Source organism: Suncus etruscus, chromosome 9 (assembly GCF_024139225.1).
Source record: "Suncus etruscus isolate mSunEtr1 chromosome 9, mSunEtr1.pri.cur, whole genome shotgun sequence".
NCBI lineage: Eukaryota > Metazoa > Chordata > Mammalia > Eulipotyphla > Soricidae > Suncus > Suncus etruscus.
The window spans coordinates 98,449,350-98,472,337 of record NC_064856.1 but is presented as its reverse complement, the minus strand read 5'-3'; the positions used below and the strand labels follow the sequence as shown (position 1 = coordinate 98,472,337).

Here is a 22,988-nt window from a genome sequence, read left to right as displayed (position 1 = left end):
TTTTCTTTTTTAATAATTATAAAGCACCTATAAAATTAATTACAAATAATAATATTTTAAAAGTTTGTCTGTATTGAACTACCTCTCAAATGTTTAGAAAGATTTATTTTAATCATGGATATATTTATATAACCAAAGACTCAAGACTTTTTAGATATAATACAGGGATTAATTTAATTACCTTACATAAGTAAAGATAAGCATGTTTCATTCATTCCCTGAACACAGTCTGAAGTTACCCTTGTGTACAGAACCAAGAACACCCCTAAGCACTGCTTGGTGTGACCCAAAGTAAAAGTTATAATAAAAAAAATATATAATATAATAATAATAAAATATATATAATATAATAAAAAATAAAAAATAAAAAAAATAAAAATAAATAAATAAATAAATAAAAAATAAGTTATAATAAAAAAAGTATCACTTAGGCCAAGTGAATTCCTTTTCGAATGACCCCAATATTTACTGTGCCAGGGCAGGAGGGAAAAAAACAAATACAAAAAAGCACAAAACCTTGGTTAAAAAACAAAACAAAAAAAAATGCTATAGGTCACTAAAAAGTTCAGAGATGGGTTATGAAAACAGCTGAAGTCTTACATAATCTCTCCATCCAGATTTAACCATGATTAATATTTTAGGTGTGGCCTTGTTTTTTTATATTCCCCACAAAGTTGAAGTCCTACATGCATCTAGATATTATCAAGCTATTTATTTTGTTTTTTACTAAAATTATAGGAAAAAAACATTTTTCATGTTATTCTTCAAAATTGTAACTTAAGTTTAGGATGTTATTCAGTTATGGAGTTCAAAATCTATCTGTATGTATGAAGCTTCTGTTTAGATCTCCAGCAGCAATAGTGGGGGTTTGATTGTAAAATATGGGTATGGGGTCCAGGGAGCTATGTCAAAGGGCTAGTATACATGCCTTACATGCAGGAGACCCAGATTTTATTCCCAATATGATCTAGTTTCAATTTCTCTGAGAACAACCCGGAGCAGACACATGAATAACACTGAGTACTACTGAATGTGGTCCCCAAACCACCATAAAAGCAAAAATATGGACACAAAGATTACTCATAGCAGACATTGTGGTATTCTCCCATCACAATGCTTTGAAAACCTTTCTTTTTTCTTTTTAAGCCAACAAATGCACGTATTTGAGATGATAAGTCTCATGATCCTCTTGGCTGTGCTTTTGCTGCAACAACTTGATAATAACTGTCCCTGAGCCTTTTCTCTACAGACAACAGCTCCTTTTAGGACAGGCTGGCTCTACGCACAGGATTTTCCCTTGCCTGTAGTACAGGTAATATATTTAAATAATAAGTTTATTTACTTAGCTGAGCTTGTGAATTGGAGGGCCAAGTGACAGATAATGTGATTGAAGGGTTCAGGCACCCATCCCAATGTATCTAGTCCCTCTTCATTAACATCTCAACATCTTCTCACAGGTTTTCTGCAAATGATATATAGAATAGTTTCAAGCTCTGGAGGAATACTCGTGTCTATGACTGAAATGTTCTGTTTCAACATAGTTAATACTCATCTTTGATGGATGTGCATATTTTCTTCCTTTCTGATTTATCTTTTCCTGCTATGTAAAGAAACTCTGAAAGAATGTAACACCAAATTAAATTTAATCTAGTGGATTCAATAAAAAAAATAAAATAAAATAAAAAAAAGAAGACAGATGGAAAAAAAAAGTTTACAGTAGGTTATATAGCAAAAATCATTTGCAAACATTCAAATCTAGTATCCCCAAATTCCAGAGGTCAATCCCTTCCACATACTGTCAGTGTTACCAAACTTACCTAAATAAAAACACATATGACAAAATATTTATTTCATGAGTGCATAAGTTAGAATTTTGTAAATAAATTATTATTTACATAATTAAAATATGTGTAATATATTTATATGTGCATATTCTTTATATTTTAAATTTAATAATTTTATTCATTCTAATCATCTAGGAATATAAAATATTTCTAATAAAATACTAATTAAAATATGTCATATATAGTAAATAAAATTTTGATGTGCATTTTATCATACTTTTGTATATTCATAGTTTATTATTTGTAATATATTTATGTAATTTAACTTATTAAATAAATGCGATAATTTAAATTTTATTTTGTCATTAATTAAATATAAAAGTACATTTTCTGTATAAAAGTCTTTATATATTTTATTTGAAATTTGGTTTTCAATTTTAACTCACATTATTGCTTTCTCTTTTTTTTTTTTTTTTTTTTTTTTTTTTGGTTTTTGGGTCACACCCGGCAGTGCTCAGGGGTTTTTCCTGGCTCCATGCTCAGAAATTGCTCCTGGCGGGCACAGGGGACCATATGGGGCGCGGGATTCGAACCGATGACCTCCTGCATGAAAGGCAAACGCCTTACCTCCATGCTATCTCTCCGGCCCTATTGCTTTCTCTTTTGACTAGTAATTGCACATGAAGATTTTCCAAGTCTATCTTATGACAATGTCTTTTTTTTCATTAATATGTTTATCTAAGCACCCTGACCACAAACATGACTGTGGTTGGGCTCCAAGCATGTAAAGAACAAAACCCTCACCAGTGCAACACTTCCATGAACTATATCTTCAAGATACATTGATGAAGTAAGCCATTATTCTTAGCATTTTTGAAGTTTTTTTACATATTTGAAAGGAGAATATCATCATCATGAAATACATTCATTTCTCTGTGACAGCATTTCAAATTATTTTTCTTTGTTAAAGGTTCAAATAATGGCAAATTATGCTTGACACAATATATATCTTTTGGGCTTCTGTCTTAGATTTTACTTCATAACTCATAGATGTTTGTAATTATCCTATATATAACTTTTATAGGTACACTACTGATTGTCACTTGTTCAAGCACCTGAAAAGTTAGCATTGTGTGTGAAACAAACAAAGGAATAATTACACATTTTGAAAATCTATGTGTCCAACCCAAATTTTATTCTAATCAAAATAGATAACCTCTAAGCAAACATTTAAAACAAAGCAAAGCTGAACTGGATATTATGACACCACACCTACCACATAAGAAAAATTTATTGGGAGAAATATAATTTTATAGTGATAGGGATAGAAACCTTGAATAACCCATAGTTCATTATTGGGTGAATGTTTTCCATTAATATTTTCCTAAACACACACTGAAAATAGAAAAACATCAAATTTACCAGGATTTGACAGCATGGGAAAATATTTTAAACTTAAATATTTCTATCAGAGTCCAAACTATAAAATTAGTTGGAATACTTTAAATACATTTTTCTATTACTTTATTATTCTTCTGCATGTATTTTTCAATAAATAAATAAATGATATATTACTTTTAAATAATTAACTTTTAGATAAGTAGAAAATTAAACTGAAGACTAACATATGAAGATGTAAGTTGTTTGTAATGCAAACTTACCTAAATGCAAAACATTTAATTAGAGACAACCTTATGTGGATAATTTTTATTTACAGATATCAAATAGTACATCAATGCAGTTTTTCTCAAATGTTTTAACTTCTAAGTATCACAAATTTTTAAAAAATATGCTGCTTTATTTTTTATCAGAGATGATGAATAACTTATTCCACAGTTTCCTCATGGCATTTTTCACATCTTTATTCCTAAAAGTGTAAATCAAAGGATTGAAGAAAGTTGGGAGGACAGTGTAAAATACTGAGACCATTTTATCAAACGGGAAAGAAGTTGGAGGCCGTACATATTCAAATATACAGGGCACAAAAAATAAAAGCACAACAGTAATGTGGGATCCACAGGTAGAGAGTGCTTTCCTCTGCCCTTCAGTACTGTAGTTTCTTAGAGAGAACAAAATGACGCCATAGGACACAAGTAACATGGAGAAGATGAGGATACAGAAGAATCCACTGTTGGCCACTACCATAAGGCCAAAGGCATAAGTATCAGTGCAGGCAAGTTTCAGTAATGGATACAAGTCACACAAGAAATGGTCGATGATATTGGGGCCACAGAAAGGCAGCTGGGAGGCAAATGCAATTTGTATAGTTGAATGTAGGAAGCCCCCTATCCAAGCTACTCCAATCAGAATGCCACAGAGCTTTGGGTTCATGATAGAAGAATAGTGCAAAGGCTTGCAGATGGCCACATACCTGTCAAATGCCATAGCTGTAAGGACAATTACCTCTGCTCCAGCAAAGAAGTGTCCAGCAAAGATCTGGGTCAAACAGCCTCCAAGAGATATGGTTTTCTTTTCGTAAAGACAGTCAATAGACATTTTTGGGACAATGACAGAAGAGAGGCACACATCCAGGAAGGACAGGAAAGCCAGGAAGAAGTACATTGGGGAGCACAGGAGAGCTGGACTGCTGAAGATGGTCACCACTATCAGACCATTGCCACCAAGAGTACCAATATAAATGGATAGAAATATAACAAATTCTACTTTTTGGACATGTGGATTCTGTGAAAGTCCCAAGAGTATAAACTCAGTTACAACACTTTGGTTTTGCATGATTCCTAGCAAATGTGCTATCAATGGGAAAATAGAGGTTCTGCAATTATAAAAAATGAAAAAATCATATCAGGCTATTTTAATATCGTGCATGAAGAAGTAGATTTATCCTTACCAAAATTATTTTGTACTCTATCATCAATGAGATATAAAGTTATAAATTTATTAAGAGTAGCAGTGAGAGATCAAGCAGAAATACTAAAGATATAAATTAATAAACAGCTTGTGTAGTGTCTATGTAGAGTAAAATCAAAATTGAAAATGGTGAGAGATTTTTATCTCAATGTCAGCTTTAATCTTATAGTGGCTGCTATGTGACTTATTTAGAGAGATTTAAATCACCTGATCCAGTTCTTATGAAAGGAGGATATAAAATAATTATACTACTATAAAATAGAGTTTACATCAATTATCTTCTGTAAAGAATAGATGTGTAGGTATATCTCTGTGTTCTTTTACTTACAAACCACTGATATTACATCTGTTATTATAAAATTAATTAAATATTTTATTATCGTCTAATATTATTATCTAGTAAAGTTTCTTACCTACACTATATTTTCTACATTTATACTATATTTTCACTACTGCTTATATAACTCATAAAGAATTTAGTCTTTGACTCTATTAGGATACTATTCTCTTCAGATTTCAGATTAAGATTCTATTTTCTATTTTCTTTTTAAGTTTATCTGTTGTTGATCTAAATATTAATTTCTACATTACTAATATTAATGGAATTAAAAACTTATTTTCTTAGTACCCTTTGATCATGAATTGCCTTTATTTTCTGTTTCATGGTAATTTGGTTCATTTGAAGAGTGTAATAAAGACAAAACTAGCACTAAAGTAGTTTAAAAAATTCTACCATTTAAATATAATGTGTCTATGACAAAAATGGACTTAAGGACTTTTATTACTTGTGTTCAGGGCTTACACCTGGCTGGACTTGGGGGACCATATGTGGTCCTGGGGTTCACACATGGGTCAGCCACTTGTAAAGGAAGTGCATTGCCCACTATATCGCCTTCCTTCCAAATGGAATTTTTTAATTGCTAACTATGATTTGTGATTTATACCACTTTGTCTTACTAGCCAGGTGTTTCCCATGTAATGTGATGAGTTTTTATGTGATTATTAAATGCTATGTTCATATAAGTACTCTGAAATGATAACAACATTAAAATTACAAAATTCCAACATTACTACTCTTTATACAGTCTTAGGGAATAATAAAGGATACTTAAAGGATGAAGTAAATGTCTGGTTAACAAGTAATGATAGTAAAAAAGATAATTTCAGTAGTAAAAGAGAACCAAAGAAAAATGAAATATATTCTTTTTACTAATTTGTTTAGCTGACAAATAAAAACAGATTTAATTTTTGAAATTACACATATTTAATCCACTCACAAATGATTGAATTCTTTTTTTTTTTTTTTTTTTTTGGTTTTTGGGTCACACCTGGCAGTGCTCAGGGGTTATTCCTGGCTCCAGGCTCAGAAATTGCTCCTGGCAGGCACAGGGGACCATATGGGGCGCCGGGATTCGAACCGATGACCTCCTGCATGAAAGGCAAACGCCTTACCTCCATGCTATCTCTCCGGCCCAAATGATTGAATTCTAATGTGTGATATTAAATACTAAATGCTACCCTTTCTAATCTAGAAATATAATTGTACCACTAAATAGCTTCCAAACAGCATGAGTTTTTTAGGTTTATTTATTTGGGGCTATCACTGGCAATAAACAGGGCTTGCTCCTGACTCTGTGCTTAGGAATTAATCCTGGAGGTGATTGGGAACCACAGGGATGTTGGAGATAAAACTCCAGCTGTTCATGTACAATGCAAAAGAAGCACCATACTTGCCGCTAAATATCAGTTTTCAAATATTATAAGCTCAATTTTTAAATTAAAAAATCTAGAAAGCAATGGTTTGTGGCTTATTGAAGTATACACAATTGTGAGAGACAAACCCAGTTGTCTTTAAAACCTAAAGAGAGGAAAAACAACTCTAATAGTTTTAATTACAATTTGAAATGTTCCTGAAAATGAAGAATTATACATTATAGATCTCACCATGCATCGGTTTCTTTAAAATCCCAGTGAGGTCAGTAAGATCCAATTTTCTTTGGAATACAGCCATTCTGGACATAGCCAAAAGTACAGCTGTTTTCCAACTCCTAATTCTACATGTAAGAAAGAGGAGAAGAGCATCTTCAGCTGCTGAAGTCATGAATGCTTCCAAATTTTGTATAGTACAGTCTTCACATGATTTGGGAGGGGGAAGAGAAATGAATGTTCTCATTAATTACATATTAGAATTTAAAGAGATTTTCCCGAGACATAATGAACCTGTAATTGCCTCTAATACTCCTCCCCTACACCTGGACTGGGAATTTACCAACAACATGATTTTCTAAAATTGTAGACTCTGATTTGATTATAACAACTCTTTGTGGTAGCTTTATATCCCTAAATGATTAGGATTATTTAAACTTTTCTTAAGTACCTGTGGTTTTCTAATTTAAGATCTGTCTTTTCCTTCCTTCCCATCCATCCCATCAGAATCAAGTATTGGGTATAGATTGATGGGATATAGTGTATTAGCAACATAAAGATGAAAATGTATTAATTTATATTATTAATAATTATATATTTTCATTCTAGAAATTAATTCTGAGATCAAGTCAGCATCCATTTAGAAGGAAAGATATGGGAATAATTAATTTTTATTAATTTTTATTAAAAATAATATATTTGTGGCCAGATAGATAGTACAGCAGTGAGGTTTTTTTTGTCTTGCATTGGGCAAACCTACATTCGATCCCTGATACCCCATATAGTTCTCAAAGTAATCCCTATAGTCCAAAGCCTCGAATAAGACCTTAGGACCACCACTAGAAGTAATTCCTGAATGTAAAGCCAGGAATAGCACTTACCACCATGTATGGCCCCAAAACTAATACTAATATTAATGATAATAATTTATGCAAATAAGTATTTATTAATCAAATTATTATTTATTATTCCATTTTTTTGATTTCTGATCTTGGTTACCTACAAATTAAAAAGCTAAAACACAATTTCCATAGTAAAGTAACTTTCTCTTTCAGCTTTTTGAAAAGAAGGAACTCTTTAATGGAAAGTCTGTGATTGAAAACCAGGTCATGACTACCAGGTCACATCAAAAAATGATCATACTAAGTTAATTCTGTTTCTATATTTTCACTCCACCAATTTTTTATTTATTTAAAACCCAAGAAAAGTTACTGAATTGAAACAAAACATAATGAAAGCAATAAGCATTTTCACTTCTATTGCCCAAGCTATTAGGGACAATGTGATTTCCATTATTTAAAATTTCTCATGACTCAACACTGAAGAATTGGCCTGGCCACATTCATTAAGCAGATGATATTTTACAAGTCTCGGCAGTAAAAAGCAAAAAAAATATAGTTCTAGGTCTCTAGTTCCTACTAGAATGATAGTTGTGATTCTTTTTACATTGCAGATTGCTCATCAATGTATAATTTTTTTTTGGTTTTTTTTTTTGGTTTTTTTTTTTTTTTTGGTTTTTGGGCCACACCCGTTTAATGCTCAGGGGTTACTCCTGGCTATACGCTCAGAAGTCGCTCCTGGCTTGGGGGGACCATATGGGATGCCGGGGGATCGAACCGAGGTCCATCCTACGCTAGCGCTTGCAAGGCAGACACCTTACCTCTAGCGCCACCTTCCCAGTCCCGATCAATGTATAATTTTATCAGTATTTATTTTTATCATCCTAATTGAATGAATGATATCAGTGCTCTTTTAGAAATTGAGGTTTAAGGACCAAACAGATACATGATCACTAACAGTAAGCTAGACAAAGAGGGTACCACCTATTCTAGCAGCCCAAGGGGTGATGGTGGGGGATATGGGTTGCAGGAAGGGAACAGGGATGGGGGAGGACAAATTTGGTGATGGGTATTCCCCTGATTCAATGTTAATATGTACCTAAAATATTACTGTGAAAGATATGTAAGCCAATATGATCAAAATAAAAATTAAAAAAAAAGAAATTGAGGTTTAGAGGACTGGAGAGATAGCACAGCGGTAAGGTGTTCGCCTTACATGTGACCAACCCTGGAGGGACCCGGTTAGATTCCCTGCATCCCATATTGTCCTCCAGCCTGCCAGGAACAATTTCTAAATGCTGAATCAGGAGTAACTCCTGAGTACCAGTGGGTGTAGTGCAAAAAAACAATAAAAAAGTTAATGTTTAAAATAATTAGTATTCCTATAGTCAACAACTCATCTATAACACTTATTTCCTAGTCTACTGAACACTGATAACTTGATTTCCTTCACTTTTTGCTTATCACTGACATATCACTTCATGTACTAGAATTTCTTTTCTGTATGTGATGTTCTTCTCAATATAAAATTAGCATGCTTCTATCTAATTTTTTATCTCTGTTTATATAAGACACTTTGTAAAGCCTTCATGTTACATTCTGTCATATTTCACATTTCTCAAGATATAATTGAGTGGATTGAAAATAATGCACCAAAGTCAGAGGACACAGCAAGACTCTTCTAGAGGGGAATATTCTATCTTGTTCCAATTATTACTTTTATTGTCCTCAATCATTTATCCTTAATAGCTAATGTTTTCTCCTGTGCCTATTTAATTGTAAACTTGTGCTCGGTCAGTTATCTCTTAGTTTAAGTCACAAGTCAAGAAATTCTTGCCTCCTCATTTATAAAACTATCACTTTGAAAGATGTTACAGAAAAAATTATTCAGTAAAATGTAGGGCTGGAGAAATAGTACAGTAGGTTGGACACTTGGTTTGCATAGAAATGACCAGGGTTCAATCTTTGACAGCCCATGAAAATCTCTGAGCCTCTGTCAGATCTGAACTCTGCACATAGAGCCAGGAGTAAACCCTTCAGCAGCATAAAGTATGACCCAAATCTCCATGAAAAAAAACTACCACCAAAAATCAAATTGTTTAAATAAATAATAAAACTGGAAATTCCAGGGTTCAAATATAATTAAATGGATAAGTAGCTTGCTTTGCAATTATTTTTGCTTGGGTTTTTATTTTCTTGGACCACACACAGGTGTGCTCTAGAATTATTCCTAGTTCTGTGCTCATGGTTCACTCCTAGTGATGCTCTGTGGATCCTATGTGTTTCAGAGATCAAACCCTGTTCTATTTTCATCCAAGGCAGGTATCCAACCCACTGTAACCACTCCAACAGGCCCCAAGTTTGATACCCTAGCAGCACATATAGTCTCCTGAAATGCTGTCATGAAGCATTCCTGTCTGTAGAAACAGAGGTGTAACTTGAACAGGACTTTTAGATTTTTAATATCTATGCTAGTGTGTTTGTTTTTATCTTTTAAGGAGGTAGGGCATTTGCCTTGCATGCAGAAGGATGGTGGTTCGAATCCAGGCATCCCATAGGGTCCCCTAAGTCTGCCAGGAGTGATTTCTGAGCATAGAGCCAGGAGTGATGCCAGGTGTGACCCAAAAAAAAAACAAAACCAAAACCAAAATAGAAACCACCTAGCGGGGCTGGAGCAATACTACAGCAGATAGAATGCTTGACGTGCAAGTGGCATGCCTGGGTTTGATATTTGATACCCCATATATTCCACTGGGTTCATAAAGAGTGATTCCTGCACACAGAACCAATCATCACAAGCATCACTGAATGTGACAAAAAAAAAAAGAAAGAAAAAAGAGAAAAAAAAAAAGAAACGACTTCACTTCAGTGTCTTCTTCCTACAAGGGGTCTTGAGTCTTGAAAGGCAAATATTACTCTTTGAACATAAATAGTATATCTGAAATGAAATTGAAATATTAATATTAGGTGACAAATCATGGACTTAGTTGTACCCTTTACCTTTGTTCACTTTGATATTAATTTTAACTCTATATACCCTTAAGAAATAGTCATTCCCTTCTGCTTGAAGTTTTAATGATTTTCCATAATTGATAGTCATACAACTTAAACAGCTGGGTGTCCCCAGGAATGATATAAGCTTCCTTGTGTGTTGTTTAAATATAAATTAACTAAATAGTCCTAGTGTTGGTAGGGGGTGATGGTGAGGCCTTTGATCTTGATTCTGCTCCCACAGCCCCTATGGTTTGGCCAGTCTGAGGGTTGCAGGGTGAGGACGGAGAGATTCACAAAGCAGTCAGATGAAGTTCCAGGAGTCAGCCAGTTTTATTTCACAGTCCCTACCGCCATCCTCACCTCCTCACATGGCGTCTTATACTAAGTCTTTTTTTAGCAGCTACTTCTCTACTCCTTCTGGCTCTCTCAGCCCCTGTCTCCCTTTCAACTGCTTTTTCCAGGCTTCCAAACTGGCTTCCAGGCTGACTAACTCACTTTGATGATGCGACTGCTGTTTCTTTGATGATGCTCAGTTGCTAATGCTGAATCTGATGCTGCATCTCTGATGATGCCTCTCCTACACTTCTCTCTCTAGCTCTCCTCATCCCCTCTCCCTCCTGCACACTCCTCTACCTGCCCGTTCCAGGTTTGGGCAGTTCTGATCATTCAGGTGGGAAAAATAAGTTGTCTTTGGCCATGTTATACTGTTATTACTGTTGTTACCTTGGAAAGCTTGCCTTCCCAATATCCCCATGTCCAACCAATTTCCTCTATTTTGGTAACAATATAAATTATAATTAGCATTTTTATTATCAAAATGATGTAATTCTTCTGAAATCCCAATGTTAATGTTTATTGTGCATACAATACTCAAAACTATGAAAAACTATGAGTTTGAATTTTACTATTTTTTTAGATATAAGGTACAGTGAGTTAGGTAAATTAATGTGTAATTTTAGATACCTTATGTTAAATCTATCACTTAAAAATTATATTAAATAATTTATTATTATCTAGCAATCATTAGTCATCTTCTTAGCAAACAGATTTAATCCATTGTATTTGGATTACCATATTATTTTTATACAAACAATGGAAGATTCCCTCTTTGAATGTCTTCCTAAACCATTCCTTTTACCTGACAAACTGGGAAATATTTTCTTTTTTATTTCATAGTCTTTTCTCTATTCATAGTATTGTCTCCAGTTTAGCATTTCAACTTTTATGATTTTTATATTGATATATTTAAAAAATGTTTTTATTACTTATTTATATCATTTTTATTTCCAGAATAACTTAGTTCTTTTAAGAGCAAGAAATTACCACAACAATAAAGCAGTTCACAGCACCTTTCCTTAAATAAGTCCAATGAATTCTGAGGCTGAAATATAAAACTATTTGTAATATCAAGTGCACTTAGAGAAATTAAGTTGATATTGTGTGACTGCTCTGTGAATTATGTCACTCTTTTGTAATTTATACTTTTTATAACACTCTTATTAATTGGGAGACTTCTGGAATTATCACTCTGCCACTTCAAGTCCTTCCCTGTGCCCTTCGATAGGTCTTTTCCTCAAAATAATAGGGATTAACTTTAATCTTACTGTTAATGCTCCATAAATTGTATAAACTCCTTAAATCACAATGTTTCTACATTATTGTCTTTTATGCAAGTTCAAAGATATAAAACATTAGAGGGATTTCTCTCTACCTATTTGGAAGAATTCACTAATGAACACATCTAGACTTGTGCCTTTGTAGAAGAGCCACAACATTTTAGGTTTTGTTTTTATTTCTAGTGAGGCTCAATATTTTTATTGAAAGAAATTTACTTAGAGAAGTGTGAGAGGAGAGAAAGAAATTTGTGTGAATGAAAGTGAGAGAGAGAGAGAGAGAGAGAGAGAGAGAGAGAGAGAGAGAGAGAGAGAGAGAGAGAGAGAGAACTAAGCTGTCTCCAAATTGTCTTGGCCTGAAATTCTCTACACAGTAAAAAGTTAATTTGATCGTTGTCTCAAGGAAAGCATTGAACTCTAGGAGGTTCTTTCTTGTTCTTTAGATTAAGGATGGCTTCTTTTGGATGTCTCTTCCCGCATCTGGTTAGAGAAAGACATTCTCCACATAGCCAAGATTTGCTTCTCAAAAGGAATGTGGTTTTCATGCCTTTGAGCTACTTCAGTGTTGAGCAATTTCTTAAATTTACTGAATTCCCAGATGTTAATCACCAGACCTCCCTCTATCTTTGTACCTGAAACATTCCTAACCCCTAGAGATTTCACCCCCTTAAATCTTCTGTACAAGGCAGGTATTTGAATGATAACTTCTTGAGTGATAATTTCAAGCTTTAAAAATGGCACAGACCTTGCATATGTCAGGGAAGGAGTGAAATCTCAGGCTACTGTAGTATTAAAAGAGCCTAGGTTTGGGGCTGGAGATATAGCATGGAGGTAAGGCATTTTCCTTGCATGCAGAAGTGGTTCAAATCCCGGCATTCCATATGGTCCCTCAGAGCCTACCAGGAGCGATTTCTGAAGTTAGAGCCAGGAGTAACCCCTGAGTGCTGCTGGGTGTGACCCAAAACAAAAAACAAAAAACAAACAAACAAAAAAGAGCCCAGGCAGTGGTTTATTGAGTTACAGAGTTATTGGTCTGAAAAAGGAAATCAGACCACTATTTAAAATATTAGGTCCTGAAGGAGAAAAGCTCCCAAGGAGAGCAGAGACTTTAAGAGCAACAAAATAAAGGTCATTTTATATGCTTTTTTCCTTTTCCTTCAGAATATTCTGGCTTATAAAAATTGTTTATGACTAAAACCCAACTACGAACATGCTTGTAATTATGGTACTTAAATAAAGATTTACCTTAAAATAATTAAATAAATAATTTTCTCTAGATGGGGGATAAGTCCCATACTTGCACAAGAATTAAGGGTGGTCTTCCTAAGTATGGTATCCTCTTGACCAGGGGTCCTCAAACTTTTTAAACAGGGGCCAGTTCACTGCCCCTCAGACCATTGGAGGGTCTGACTATAGTAAAAACAAAACTTATGAACGAATTCTTATGCACACTGCATATATCTTATTTTGCAATGAAGAAACAAAACAGATACAAATACAATATGTGACCTGTGGGCCATAATTTGAGGACCACTGCTCTTGACTATGATATTTCAAGTTTAATGATTCAACTAGAATCAGGAAGATGATCTACCCAGTATTGCCACCCAGTGGTCACATATCCATAACTGAAATGGCCCTAGAGGTCTATCACCCTGTTCCTCAGAGCTGGCCCAATATCCAGTTACTGTCTGTATTTCCCTGCTCCCATCTTTATTGACCATAGATGATCAGGTTTAATTTCTAGCTACCTAGCAATATGACTTGGAAACAATTTTGCTATGATTTCTATTTTCACGAACATTTGTTTTTTGTCATAGCTTATGTTCTGTCATGGAGAATGTTCACTAGATTGGATTGTATATGTATCTCTGGGGCAGGAGAATCCTATACATGTATATGTGTATTTTAATTCCACATCTTTTAAGTCCTCATTTAGAATGGTATTTTCATATTGGTTTTGTCTTGTAACCTGCTAAAAGTGTAATGTAAAACTTCCTGCTACATGCAACATGCTAGTAACATGACTGAAGTAAATGTCAAGTTGCTAGAATTGCCCTGCACATATAAGAAGATATTATTTGAGAGCCAAGGCTGTGGCACAGCGGTAGAGTATTTGCCTCGCACGCAGCTGACCCAGAACTGAACCAAGCTTCGATCCCGTGTCCTATATGGTCCCCCAAGCCAGGAGCGATTTCTGAGCGCATAGCCAGGAGTGACCCTTGAGCATCACAGACTGTAGGTCAAAAAAAAAAAGAAATATCTTCTTCACAAGAAAGATGCTTTTGAGATCTAATATAGCTTATACAGCTTCATATGGAAACTAAGTCTAAAAAAACAACACTTGAATCACTATGTTTTACTTATGAAATGCTTTCATTAACATTAACACTTTTCAAATGACACAAGTAGTAGGGATCCATTAGATTCATTCAGAAGAGTTTGTTTAAAAATGTCAAACTTAAAAGTTTATATCTGTTTTTGAAATACAATGTCATATAAAAGAATTTGAGCAGTAGTTTGAGTAAGTTTACGTAATAATTGCTCAACATTTTTCTTAAATCTATTTAAGTTCTTTGAACTATAAAGCATGAACTAAATGACAAATAAATCACAAGTTAAACTTTTTGTTGTTTTTTCAAATAAATTCTAAGTACTAACATTAGTCAACACTAAATTTTAATGTTATACTTTGATTATGAGGATTTATACTAGGATAAGGATTAATATAGGTTTTCCAGGACACTACTATTAATGGTTACATTGTGTAGCTTTACCTCTGTTGAACAGAACATGAAGGCAGTTTTTGTCAAAGATGATTGGCTTTTTATCATAATTTTATTTCGTATCCTATTTAATTAGCTTTTTGTAATCAAGGATGACCATTAATCTATTCCACAATTTCCAAATGGCACTTTTTACTTCTTTGTTCCTGAAAGTGTAAATCAAAGGATTGAAGAAAGGTGGGAATACAGTATAGAATACTGCTACCATTTTGTCAAAAGAGAAAGCAGTTGGAGGTCGTGCATACTCAAATATACATGGGACAAAGAACAAAACCACAACAGCAAAGTGAGATCCACAGGTGGAGAGGGCTTTTCTCTGTCCTTCAGAACTATGGTTCTTCAGAGAGTGCAAGATGACAATATAAGACACAAGTAGCAAGGAAAAAATCAGGATGCACATAAAGCCACTATTAGCCACGACAAAAAAGCCAAAAATGTAAGTATTAGTGCAGGCAAGCTTCAGCAATGGGTATAAGTCACATACAAAGTGATCAATGATATTGGGACCACAGAAGGGGAGCTGGGAAGTAAAGGCAATTTGTACAGTGGAATGTAGAAAGCCTCCTGTCCAGGCTACTCCCACCAAAATGCCACAAAGCCTTGAGTTCATGATAGAAGAATAGTGCAATGGCTTACAGATGGCCACATACCTATCATAGGCCATGGCTGTAAGAATGATCAATTCTACCCCACCAAATAAATGTCCAACATAAAGTTGGGTCAAACAACCTACAAAAGAGATAGTTTTCTTTTCAGTGAGACAGGCACCAATCATAGTTGGAGCAATGACCGATAAGATGCACACATCCAGGATGGACAGAAAGGCCAGGAAGAAGTACATTGGGGAGCCCAGAAGTGTTGGACTACTGAGGATAGTCACCACAATTAACAAGTTGCCACTGACAGTTGTAATATAGATCAACATAAATATAATGAATAATATTATTTGAATGTCTGGATTCTGTGAAAGTCCCAGGAGGACAAACTCGGTTACAAAACTTTGGTTTTTCATGATTCACCACGAAATATTCAAAGTTACCATAGTGAACATATAGATCTGCAATTAGAAGAATAACAGGCTTGTATCAGACAAGTTTGTGATCATAGTCATATGAAAGTTGGTGCATCCATAGGAAAATTGCTCTTTGATAATCCTGTAGTCATTGTTGGCAGACAAGATACTGCAGAGATTAAAGCATCTGTCTGTCATGTTCAATCCTCAACACTGCACAAACTCTCTGAGGAACACCAGAAATGACTCCTGAGCACATCAGCACATCCAGGTTGGCTTCAACACAAGCTTTCATAAAATGTGAACTGATATGGCCTTTAATATAATTGTGCATTCCCTATTGCAAAGCTTAAACTATAGTAATATTGCAATTATTTATACACATACAACATAATACAAGTACACATATGTTGAATATACTTTTATTTTTATTCATATTTTTAAAATATAATTCATAAAATTAATCTATCTCATACTATAAAGTTATATTAATGTATTAAAGACATTGACAGAGACCTAAATTAATGCAAAATATAGAAAGAGACAGGAAACGTTCTCCAAAATTGATCTTGGGTATCTTTGCTGATTTGACTCACTTTGAAATGCAACAAATAAAAAATAATTTAATGGGTCTTTGTCAAATCAAATTTTTGCTTTGTTAAAGATAAAATTACTTATATATAAAGTAATATTTAAAGAATGAAATATTTTCTCAGCTTGAACCTGACAATTGGCTAATAAAAAATTTGTAAAACAATCAGAAAACAGCTATAATAAAATCAGTAACCTTGTCAAAAATTGAATGAAGGACAGATATAGGACTTAAAATAAATAACTTCTAACCACAAGGGGTCAAAGTCAGCACAGACAGCCAGAAAATAATTCCATACTACTGAATTGGGGTGGGGTTTGGAAAGGAGGGTATTGGGGTACCTGGGGGAAGAAGGAAGGTACATTGGTGATGGACATGGTCTTATAATTGTATGCATGGGAATCCATATTAACACAATTGTAAATCATAGAATTTTAATCAGTGAAAACTGATTTTAAATAATGAGTAGAAAAGCTGAGAAGAAAATTCTTTAAGAAATTGTCATTTAGGGGTTGGCGAGGTGGCGCTAGAGGTAAGGTGTCTGCCTTTCAAGCACTAGCCAAAGAAGGACCGCCGCGGATAGATCCCCTGGTGTCCCATATGGTCCCCCAAGCCAGGGGCAATTTCTGAGCGCTTAGCCAGGAGTAACCCCTGAGCATCAAACAGGTGTAGCCCAAAAAAAAACAAAAAAAAAGAAATAAAAGAAAAAGAAATTGTAATTGTTATTTAAATTAAACAGAGGGTCAACAGGCACAGAGAAAGTATCCATCACACTCCATCAGATCTACTTGATGGTTAGACCAACCAAATGACCTACATCAAAAGAATTTGAAAGCAACCAATTTTTGGTGGGAAAAAGTACAAAAGAAATCTTTAATTCTCTTTGTGAAACAATTATGATTCTGCCTTAATTAAAAACAGCATGAAGTGTTTTTTAAAATACAATTTTCATATCTATGGAGATTGAAATCTTTTAATTTTTCTATTTTAGTTAAAAAAAAAACAACACCATGATTAGAATGTAAAATCAGAAAGAAATGTCCCCAATTCATGCAGACATAATTTTTAAAGGTGAGAAGAACACATACGATGAAAATAAGTGAGGTATTGGAGCATTATTAACTACTTACTCTTATATAATTTTCCCCAATATGATCCAGTTTAAATTCATATATATATAAATACACACATATATATCAACATTATATAACTATTTTGGCAAAATACAGATGTTCACATATACTTTTATGTACCACAGAACTAAAAGAAGATGTTATCCAAATCGTTGTCTAAGTGGAAAATATAAAAGTATTGTTTATAACAAATAAAAATTACCATTCTCTCACTAAAGAATTCACAACTAACCTCCAGAAAGTTATTTTTCCATCCTTGAGATGATTACTGCCAATTTTACATCATTTTCCATAGGCATCAACAAATGATTGCATCTTCACCTATGCATAATAAAAAGATTATTCTTATATGTATGTACAAGTATTTTATTAAGAAGTGAATTAAAATGAAGCTTCAAATATTATATTATAATAAGGTCATTTAAAATTTATCCAAAAACTCACAATGCTGATAAAACTAGCTCATCAAAACTATAAGTTATAACATTCTTTTGTTAAATAAAATAATGATAAAATTATTAGCCCTGTTGTCAGCATGGGGAACAATGCAAAATATTTCTTATATCATTGACCTTATCATCATATTTTCATCTCAAAATTTAGATATACATTTGTAGATCATTTTATTGCATATTTAGGATAAATATTTTACATAGATATGGTTAAGATGCAGGCATAATTTACAAACATATACCTTTTTTTAATATTATAAGCTTTCCAAGGAGCCATCTCAAGAGCTTTGCCTCTCTACACTAGCTGTGGTACCAGTTTTAGCACTACATACATACTTCTATAGAAAGAATTCTATTTTGCTCATTTTATCCTTTTCTTTTCTTGATCAGTATTCATGTACTTTAATGTGATGACATTGCCCTAGAGATGGCTCAGGGACACCTATGGCCATTAACTCTGGGTTCCCTTGGGCTATGCCCTTGAATTGTCCTCTCTAGCATCCCATGGCTCATAATTTCCTTTTTATCCATTTTGGCAACCTAAAATAGCACAAATTATTCTGAGAATAACAACTTTAAGTTTTGACCTTTAAGTGAAACAACATTCAGTAATATAAAAATTGGTAGATTTTTATTAAAGTATTTCCCAAAATTTTATATAAAATTTCCATTTTTGGTGTGTTTACATGTGCCTGTATTTGCATGCCACTGATTCCATGTCATGATAGTCGAAATTATGTATCCCTTATTACCTATTCATTAGTAATTATTTTTCCAATAAATGTTCTTGAACTCATTGAAATATTAGTCTAAAAGTCTTTTGCATAGACAATTAGAAGTTCCTTCTTTGTAACTAATTAACTGTATTTCTTGACCTGCAATCTGACGTTTATATTTTCTCAGATTTCAGATTATTTAACTCCTTACACTATTGTTCTGTTCATTTGGTAAAATGTTTGGTTTGGTTTGGTTTTATTTATTTATATAAATGTTTTGTCAATTTTTTAATGTTCAACTTTTATACCCTTTAATACTTCATAGACTTTGAAAATAATTTTCTATATTCCTACATTCTTTTTATAAATGAAGTCTTTTATTCTGTTTTCCTGGTGATTCGTTCAGTTTTTAAGTGCAGACAAAACCATAACAACCAACTAGAACAATAAAGAGTTCCTACCATTTATTAAAATACCTAAAATTTCTGAGAGAAATAAAAAGCTATTTTTGGTATGGAAGATAAATTATAGAAATTAAACATTTTGGGGACCGGCGTGGTAGTACAAGCAGTAAGGTGTCTGACTTGCACATGCTAGCCTAAGACGGACCACAGTTCGATTCCCGAGTCCCATGTAGTCCCCAAGCCAGGAGCGCATAGCCATGAGTAACCCCTGAGCATCAACAGGTGTGGCCCAAAAAAAACAAACAAAAATAAAGAGATTAAACATTTTCTTTAACTGGAAATCTCTACTCTGTCACTTCTATCACCATTCTGCACTTGGGTTCATAGTCCTATTGTTGGGACCTGAATTCTGAACAAAGAGGGATGCCATTTTGTAAAAACCACATGACAGCCTTCTTCTGAGCAGGGAGAAACACCATTTTGTAAGGATCATATGCTGTGAGCCACATGCTGAGGCTTCACAAGCCTATTTCCATAGACCGCCCCAATCTCCCTGGTCATACCAGTTAGCCTATCAGGGAAGGACAAGGGAGCAGTAGGAAGGTACAGCTAGAGCCAATTATTTTAAGGATCATTAGAAAGCTGAACCGCCCTATATCCCTTCCCTATATAATCTTCCTCATGACTTTGGGCAGGGCTCTTCTCCTTCGAGGGATGGCCCTGGCTGGCTAGGCTGGGGAATCTTGTTGGCAGATGGATTAAAGTATTAAACTTTATTCCAGTTGTGTGGTCTCGTCCTTCTATTATGGAACCCTAAACTATGATGTCTTTTTATCAGAACGAATACTATGTTCAGTATGAATATTCTATATATTGCATGTGTCATTTGAATCACAGTGCTCCTGTAGCCACATTCTTTATACAGGCTCAGAAATCTGAAACAATAGACTGGGGAGAGATTTTTGTGGATACCTAATAAAGGAGACGATTTGAAATAATAAAAAAAAAATTTGAATGAAGAGTAAAGACAAAGTACAGCATATGTTCCATTTCTAACTGATTTGCTTTAAATACATAAAGCTAAAGTAACACATTTTTTTAATTTATTTAAACACCTTAATTACATACATGATTGTGTTTGGGTTTCAGTCATGTAAAGAACACCACCCATCACCAGTGCAACATTCCCATCACCTTATTCCTCCCAAATGTCTGCTTTCTAAACCTGAGATTTATTAAGTTCTTATTACAATTCAGACAGTGCACCCACTAACTCTATAAAAGTAATTTTTGTCACACTAATTATTAATTATAAAGTTCTAGTGTGGCGGATGGTGACGAAGCCTTTCTGGGCTCCATACAGACAGATGAAGATTCAGGAGAAATCCAGCTTTAACGCCATGTACTCTTTTCACATGGCCTCTAAGCTAAGCAGCCACTCTGCAGTTCCACTGCATTCATCCTAGCTGCATATTGTCGCCCCTCCCTCCAGGCATTCCTTAATTACCAAGCACAGACCCCTCCCAGCTGTGAGAGGGTCTCACCATTCAGGTGAGATTAGCACTTGGTTTTGGGTAAGGGTAACAATTTTTATATTGTTTTCATATCCTTTAGATTTTAAATGCTATTAGCTGTGTAAAGGTGTACAAATCTAGTGCTTTGTGACTAGCCCAAACATTCAGTTAAGTAAAGACAGAACTGCTATTCTAGAAATCCTGCAAAGAGGAATACTATGTATGTATTTTGAAGTCCTACATTGCAATTTGATATTTTTTCTGAAAATTCAAAAAATTATAGTTCTCACCATATGTCAGTTTCTTAAAAATTCTGGTGATGGCAATCACCTGTTTTCTGCAAATAAACATCCATTTAGAACAGGTGTGATCATGGTTGTTCCCCAGACACATTTCTAAAGCTAAGATGCAGAAAAGCATCTTGTGTTGAAGAGGTAGAAAATATTCCCCAAGGCATAAAACACTGTATTCAACATTGTCCTGGAGAAATTAAAAAAAGTTTCCCCACTTGTTTCCAATCATAATTTAAAGATATTTTTCTGAGATATAATGAACCTATAGTAATGCCTTTAAATTCTCATCAGGGGTGGTTTCCCTGGAAGTATGATTTCTGAAACTAAATTCTGGTTGTTTTTTAATTATTTTAAAAGTATTTGTATTAATTAATATATGATATATTAATCATTAATATTTATTAACATTTGATTATATTTATTAACATTAAATAATATAATATGTGATATATTAATATATACTTAATTAATTAGTTTTTCTTTGTCTTATTTATTTATTTATTTTTTGGTTTTTGGATCACACCCAGCAGCACTCAGGGGTTGCTCCTGGCATGCTCAGGGGACCATATGGGATGCCGAGATTAGAACCACCGTCCTTCTGCATGCAAGGCAAACACCTTATCTCCATGCTATCTCTCCAGCCCATTCTTTACTTTTTTATATTATCGATTTTTATTTCAGAAACTTTCATTTCCTTTAAAAGCAAAGTATTCAGTACAAAGAGATGGGATATAGTAATCTTGCAGAATAAGGGTGAAACTTGCGCAAAATTTGAATATTAAGGAACTGAATTCAGGAAAAAAGCTCATCATTACTGTCTAATGGGAGAATAACAGAATTATGATAAAATATATGATTGTTAAAGAATATCAGTTGAGGGCAAATTGAACACAGAGCCAGGAACAGCCTTGAGCACTGCTGGGTGTGGCCTGAAAGCATTCTGGCAAAGATATCTATATTAATAAAATATAAATATATTTAACATAAATATAATTATATTAAAAGATATCTATATTCCAAAAATATGCTTTAATGTATAAATATATTTTATAATATAATAATATAAGCATATATTTATATGCTTTAATGTTATTTATTCTCTTGATATCCCAAGGCTTTAACACTTGCACAAAATTTTTAGAGAAAGAAATACATGTGTATTGATCTAACTCCTCATTTGCAGCTGTTATTTCTATATTGATTTTCCATCCCCTGATGTGTTCAGTGATGAGAGGGAGGTGTTCTAAACTTTTTACTACTATAGCTTTGCTAGAAACCTCCGTAAAATATCATAGTGTTGAATAAACAACACTTTTCTACATTAGATAATTAAATGGAAAGAGAGTTTTTAATTTTAAAAAACATTAACTTTTGCCTTAGAAGTCCAAGAACCCTAGAGAACAAATAAATTGGCAATAAAGATTCAAAAATGAGAAAGAATAGTATTGGTAATATAGAATAGAGATTAAGCTACTTGCCTTCCAAGTTACTAACACCAGTTCAATATCTAGCACTGTATACACTCTCCTAAGCACATTCAGAGGTCACTTATGAGTGCAGAGCCAGGAATAGCTTCTGGTTTGGGGGCCATGTTTGGTGGTACTCAGAGCTTAGTCTGAGCAATGCTTGGGTTAAACTGAGGTCAACTGTATGCAGACAAAAGTCTTAACCCCTCTACTTACTACAGCACCATCAATTTTTAGTTTAAGTTTTTAGTGAGTTAGAATTATTTTTGATACAAAAAATGTATCCATGTGCTACTGTGATGATATTTATTTTATGAAATATGCAGATATATATATATAAATTTTTAGTAAATTTTTTAGGGAGGTGTCACATCCAGCAGCAATCAGGGGTTACTCTTGGCTCTATGCTCAGAAATCGCTCCTGGGAGACACAGGGAACCATATTCGATAGCGATTTGAACCACTGTCCTTCTGCATGTAAGGCAAATGCCTTACCTCCATGCTATCTATCCGGCCCCAATTTTTAGTACACTTTAAAACCTTCTTATTATAAACTACCAAGATTTAAGAAATAAATTCCCTTAAATTGCATTTTG

The 22,988-nt window shown here is 33.8% G+C and overlaps 2 protein-coding genes across 2 annotated transcripts; both read right to left on the bottom strand.

Moving 5' to 3' along the window:
• Positions 1-3,581: 3,581 nt before the first annotated feature.
• Positions 3,582-4,520, bottom strand: LOC126017887 (olfactory receptor 4C15-like). The gene has a single exon (XM_049779953.1). The coding sequence runs from the start codon at positions 4,515-4,517 to the stop codon at positions 3,582-3,584; it is 936 nt and encodes a 311-aa protein (XP_049635910.1). The 5' UTR covers positions 4,518-4,520.
• A 10,354-nt stretch (positions 4,521-14,874) lies between these two features.
• Positions 14,875-15,822, bottom strand: LOC126017719 (olfactory receptor 4C15-like). The gene has a single exon (XM_049779771.1). It carries the CDS (start codon positions 15,820-15,822, stop codon positions 14,875-14,877), a length of 948 nt encoding a protein of 315 aa, XP_049635728.1.
• Between the last annotated feature and the right edge of the window lie 7,166 nt (positions 15,823-22,988).

Coding starts and splice junctions, on each gene's coding strand:
- LOC126017887 (XM_049779953.1), bottom strand. CDS start 4,517: ATGCAAAACCAAAGTGTTGTAACTGAGTTTATACTCTTGGGACTTTCA.
- LOC126017719 (XM_049779771.1), bottom strand. CDS start 15,822: ATGAAAAACCAAAGTTTTGTAACCGAGTTTGTCCTCCTGGGACTTTCA.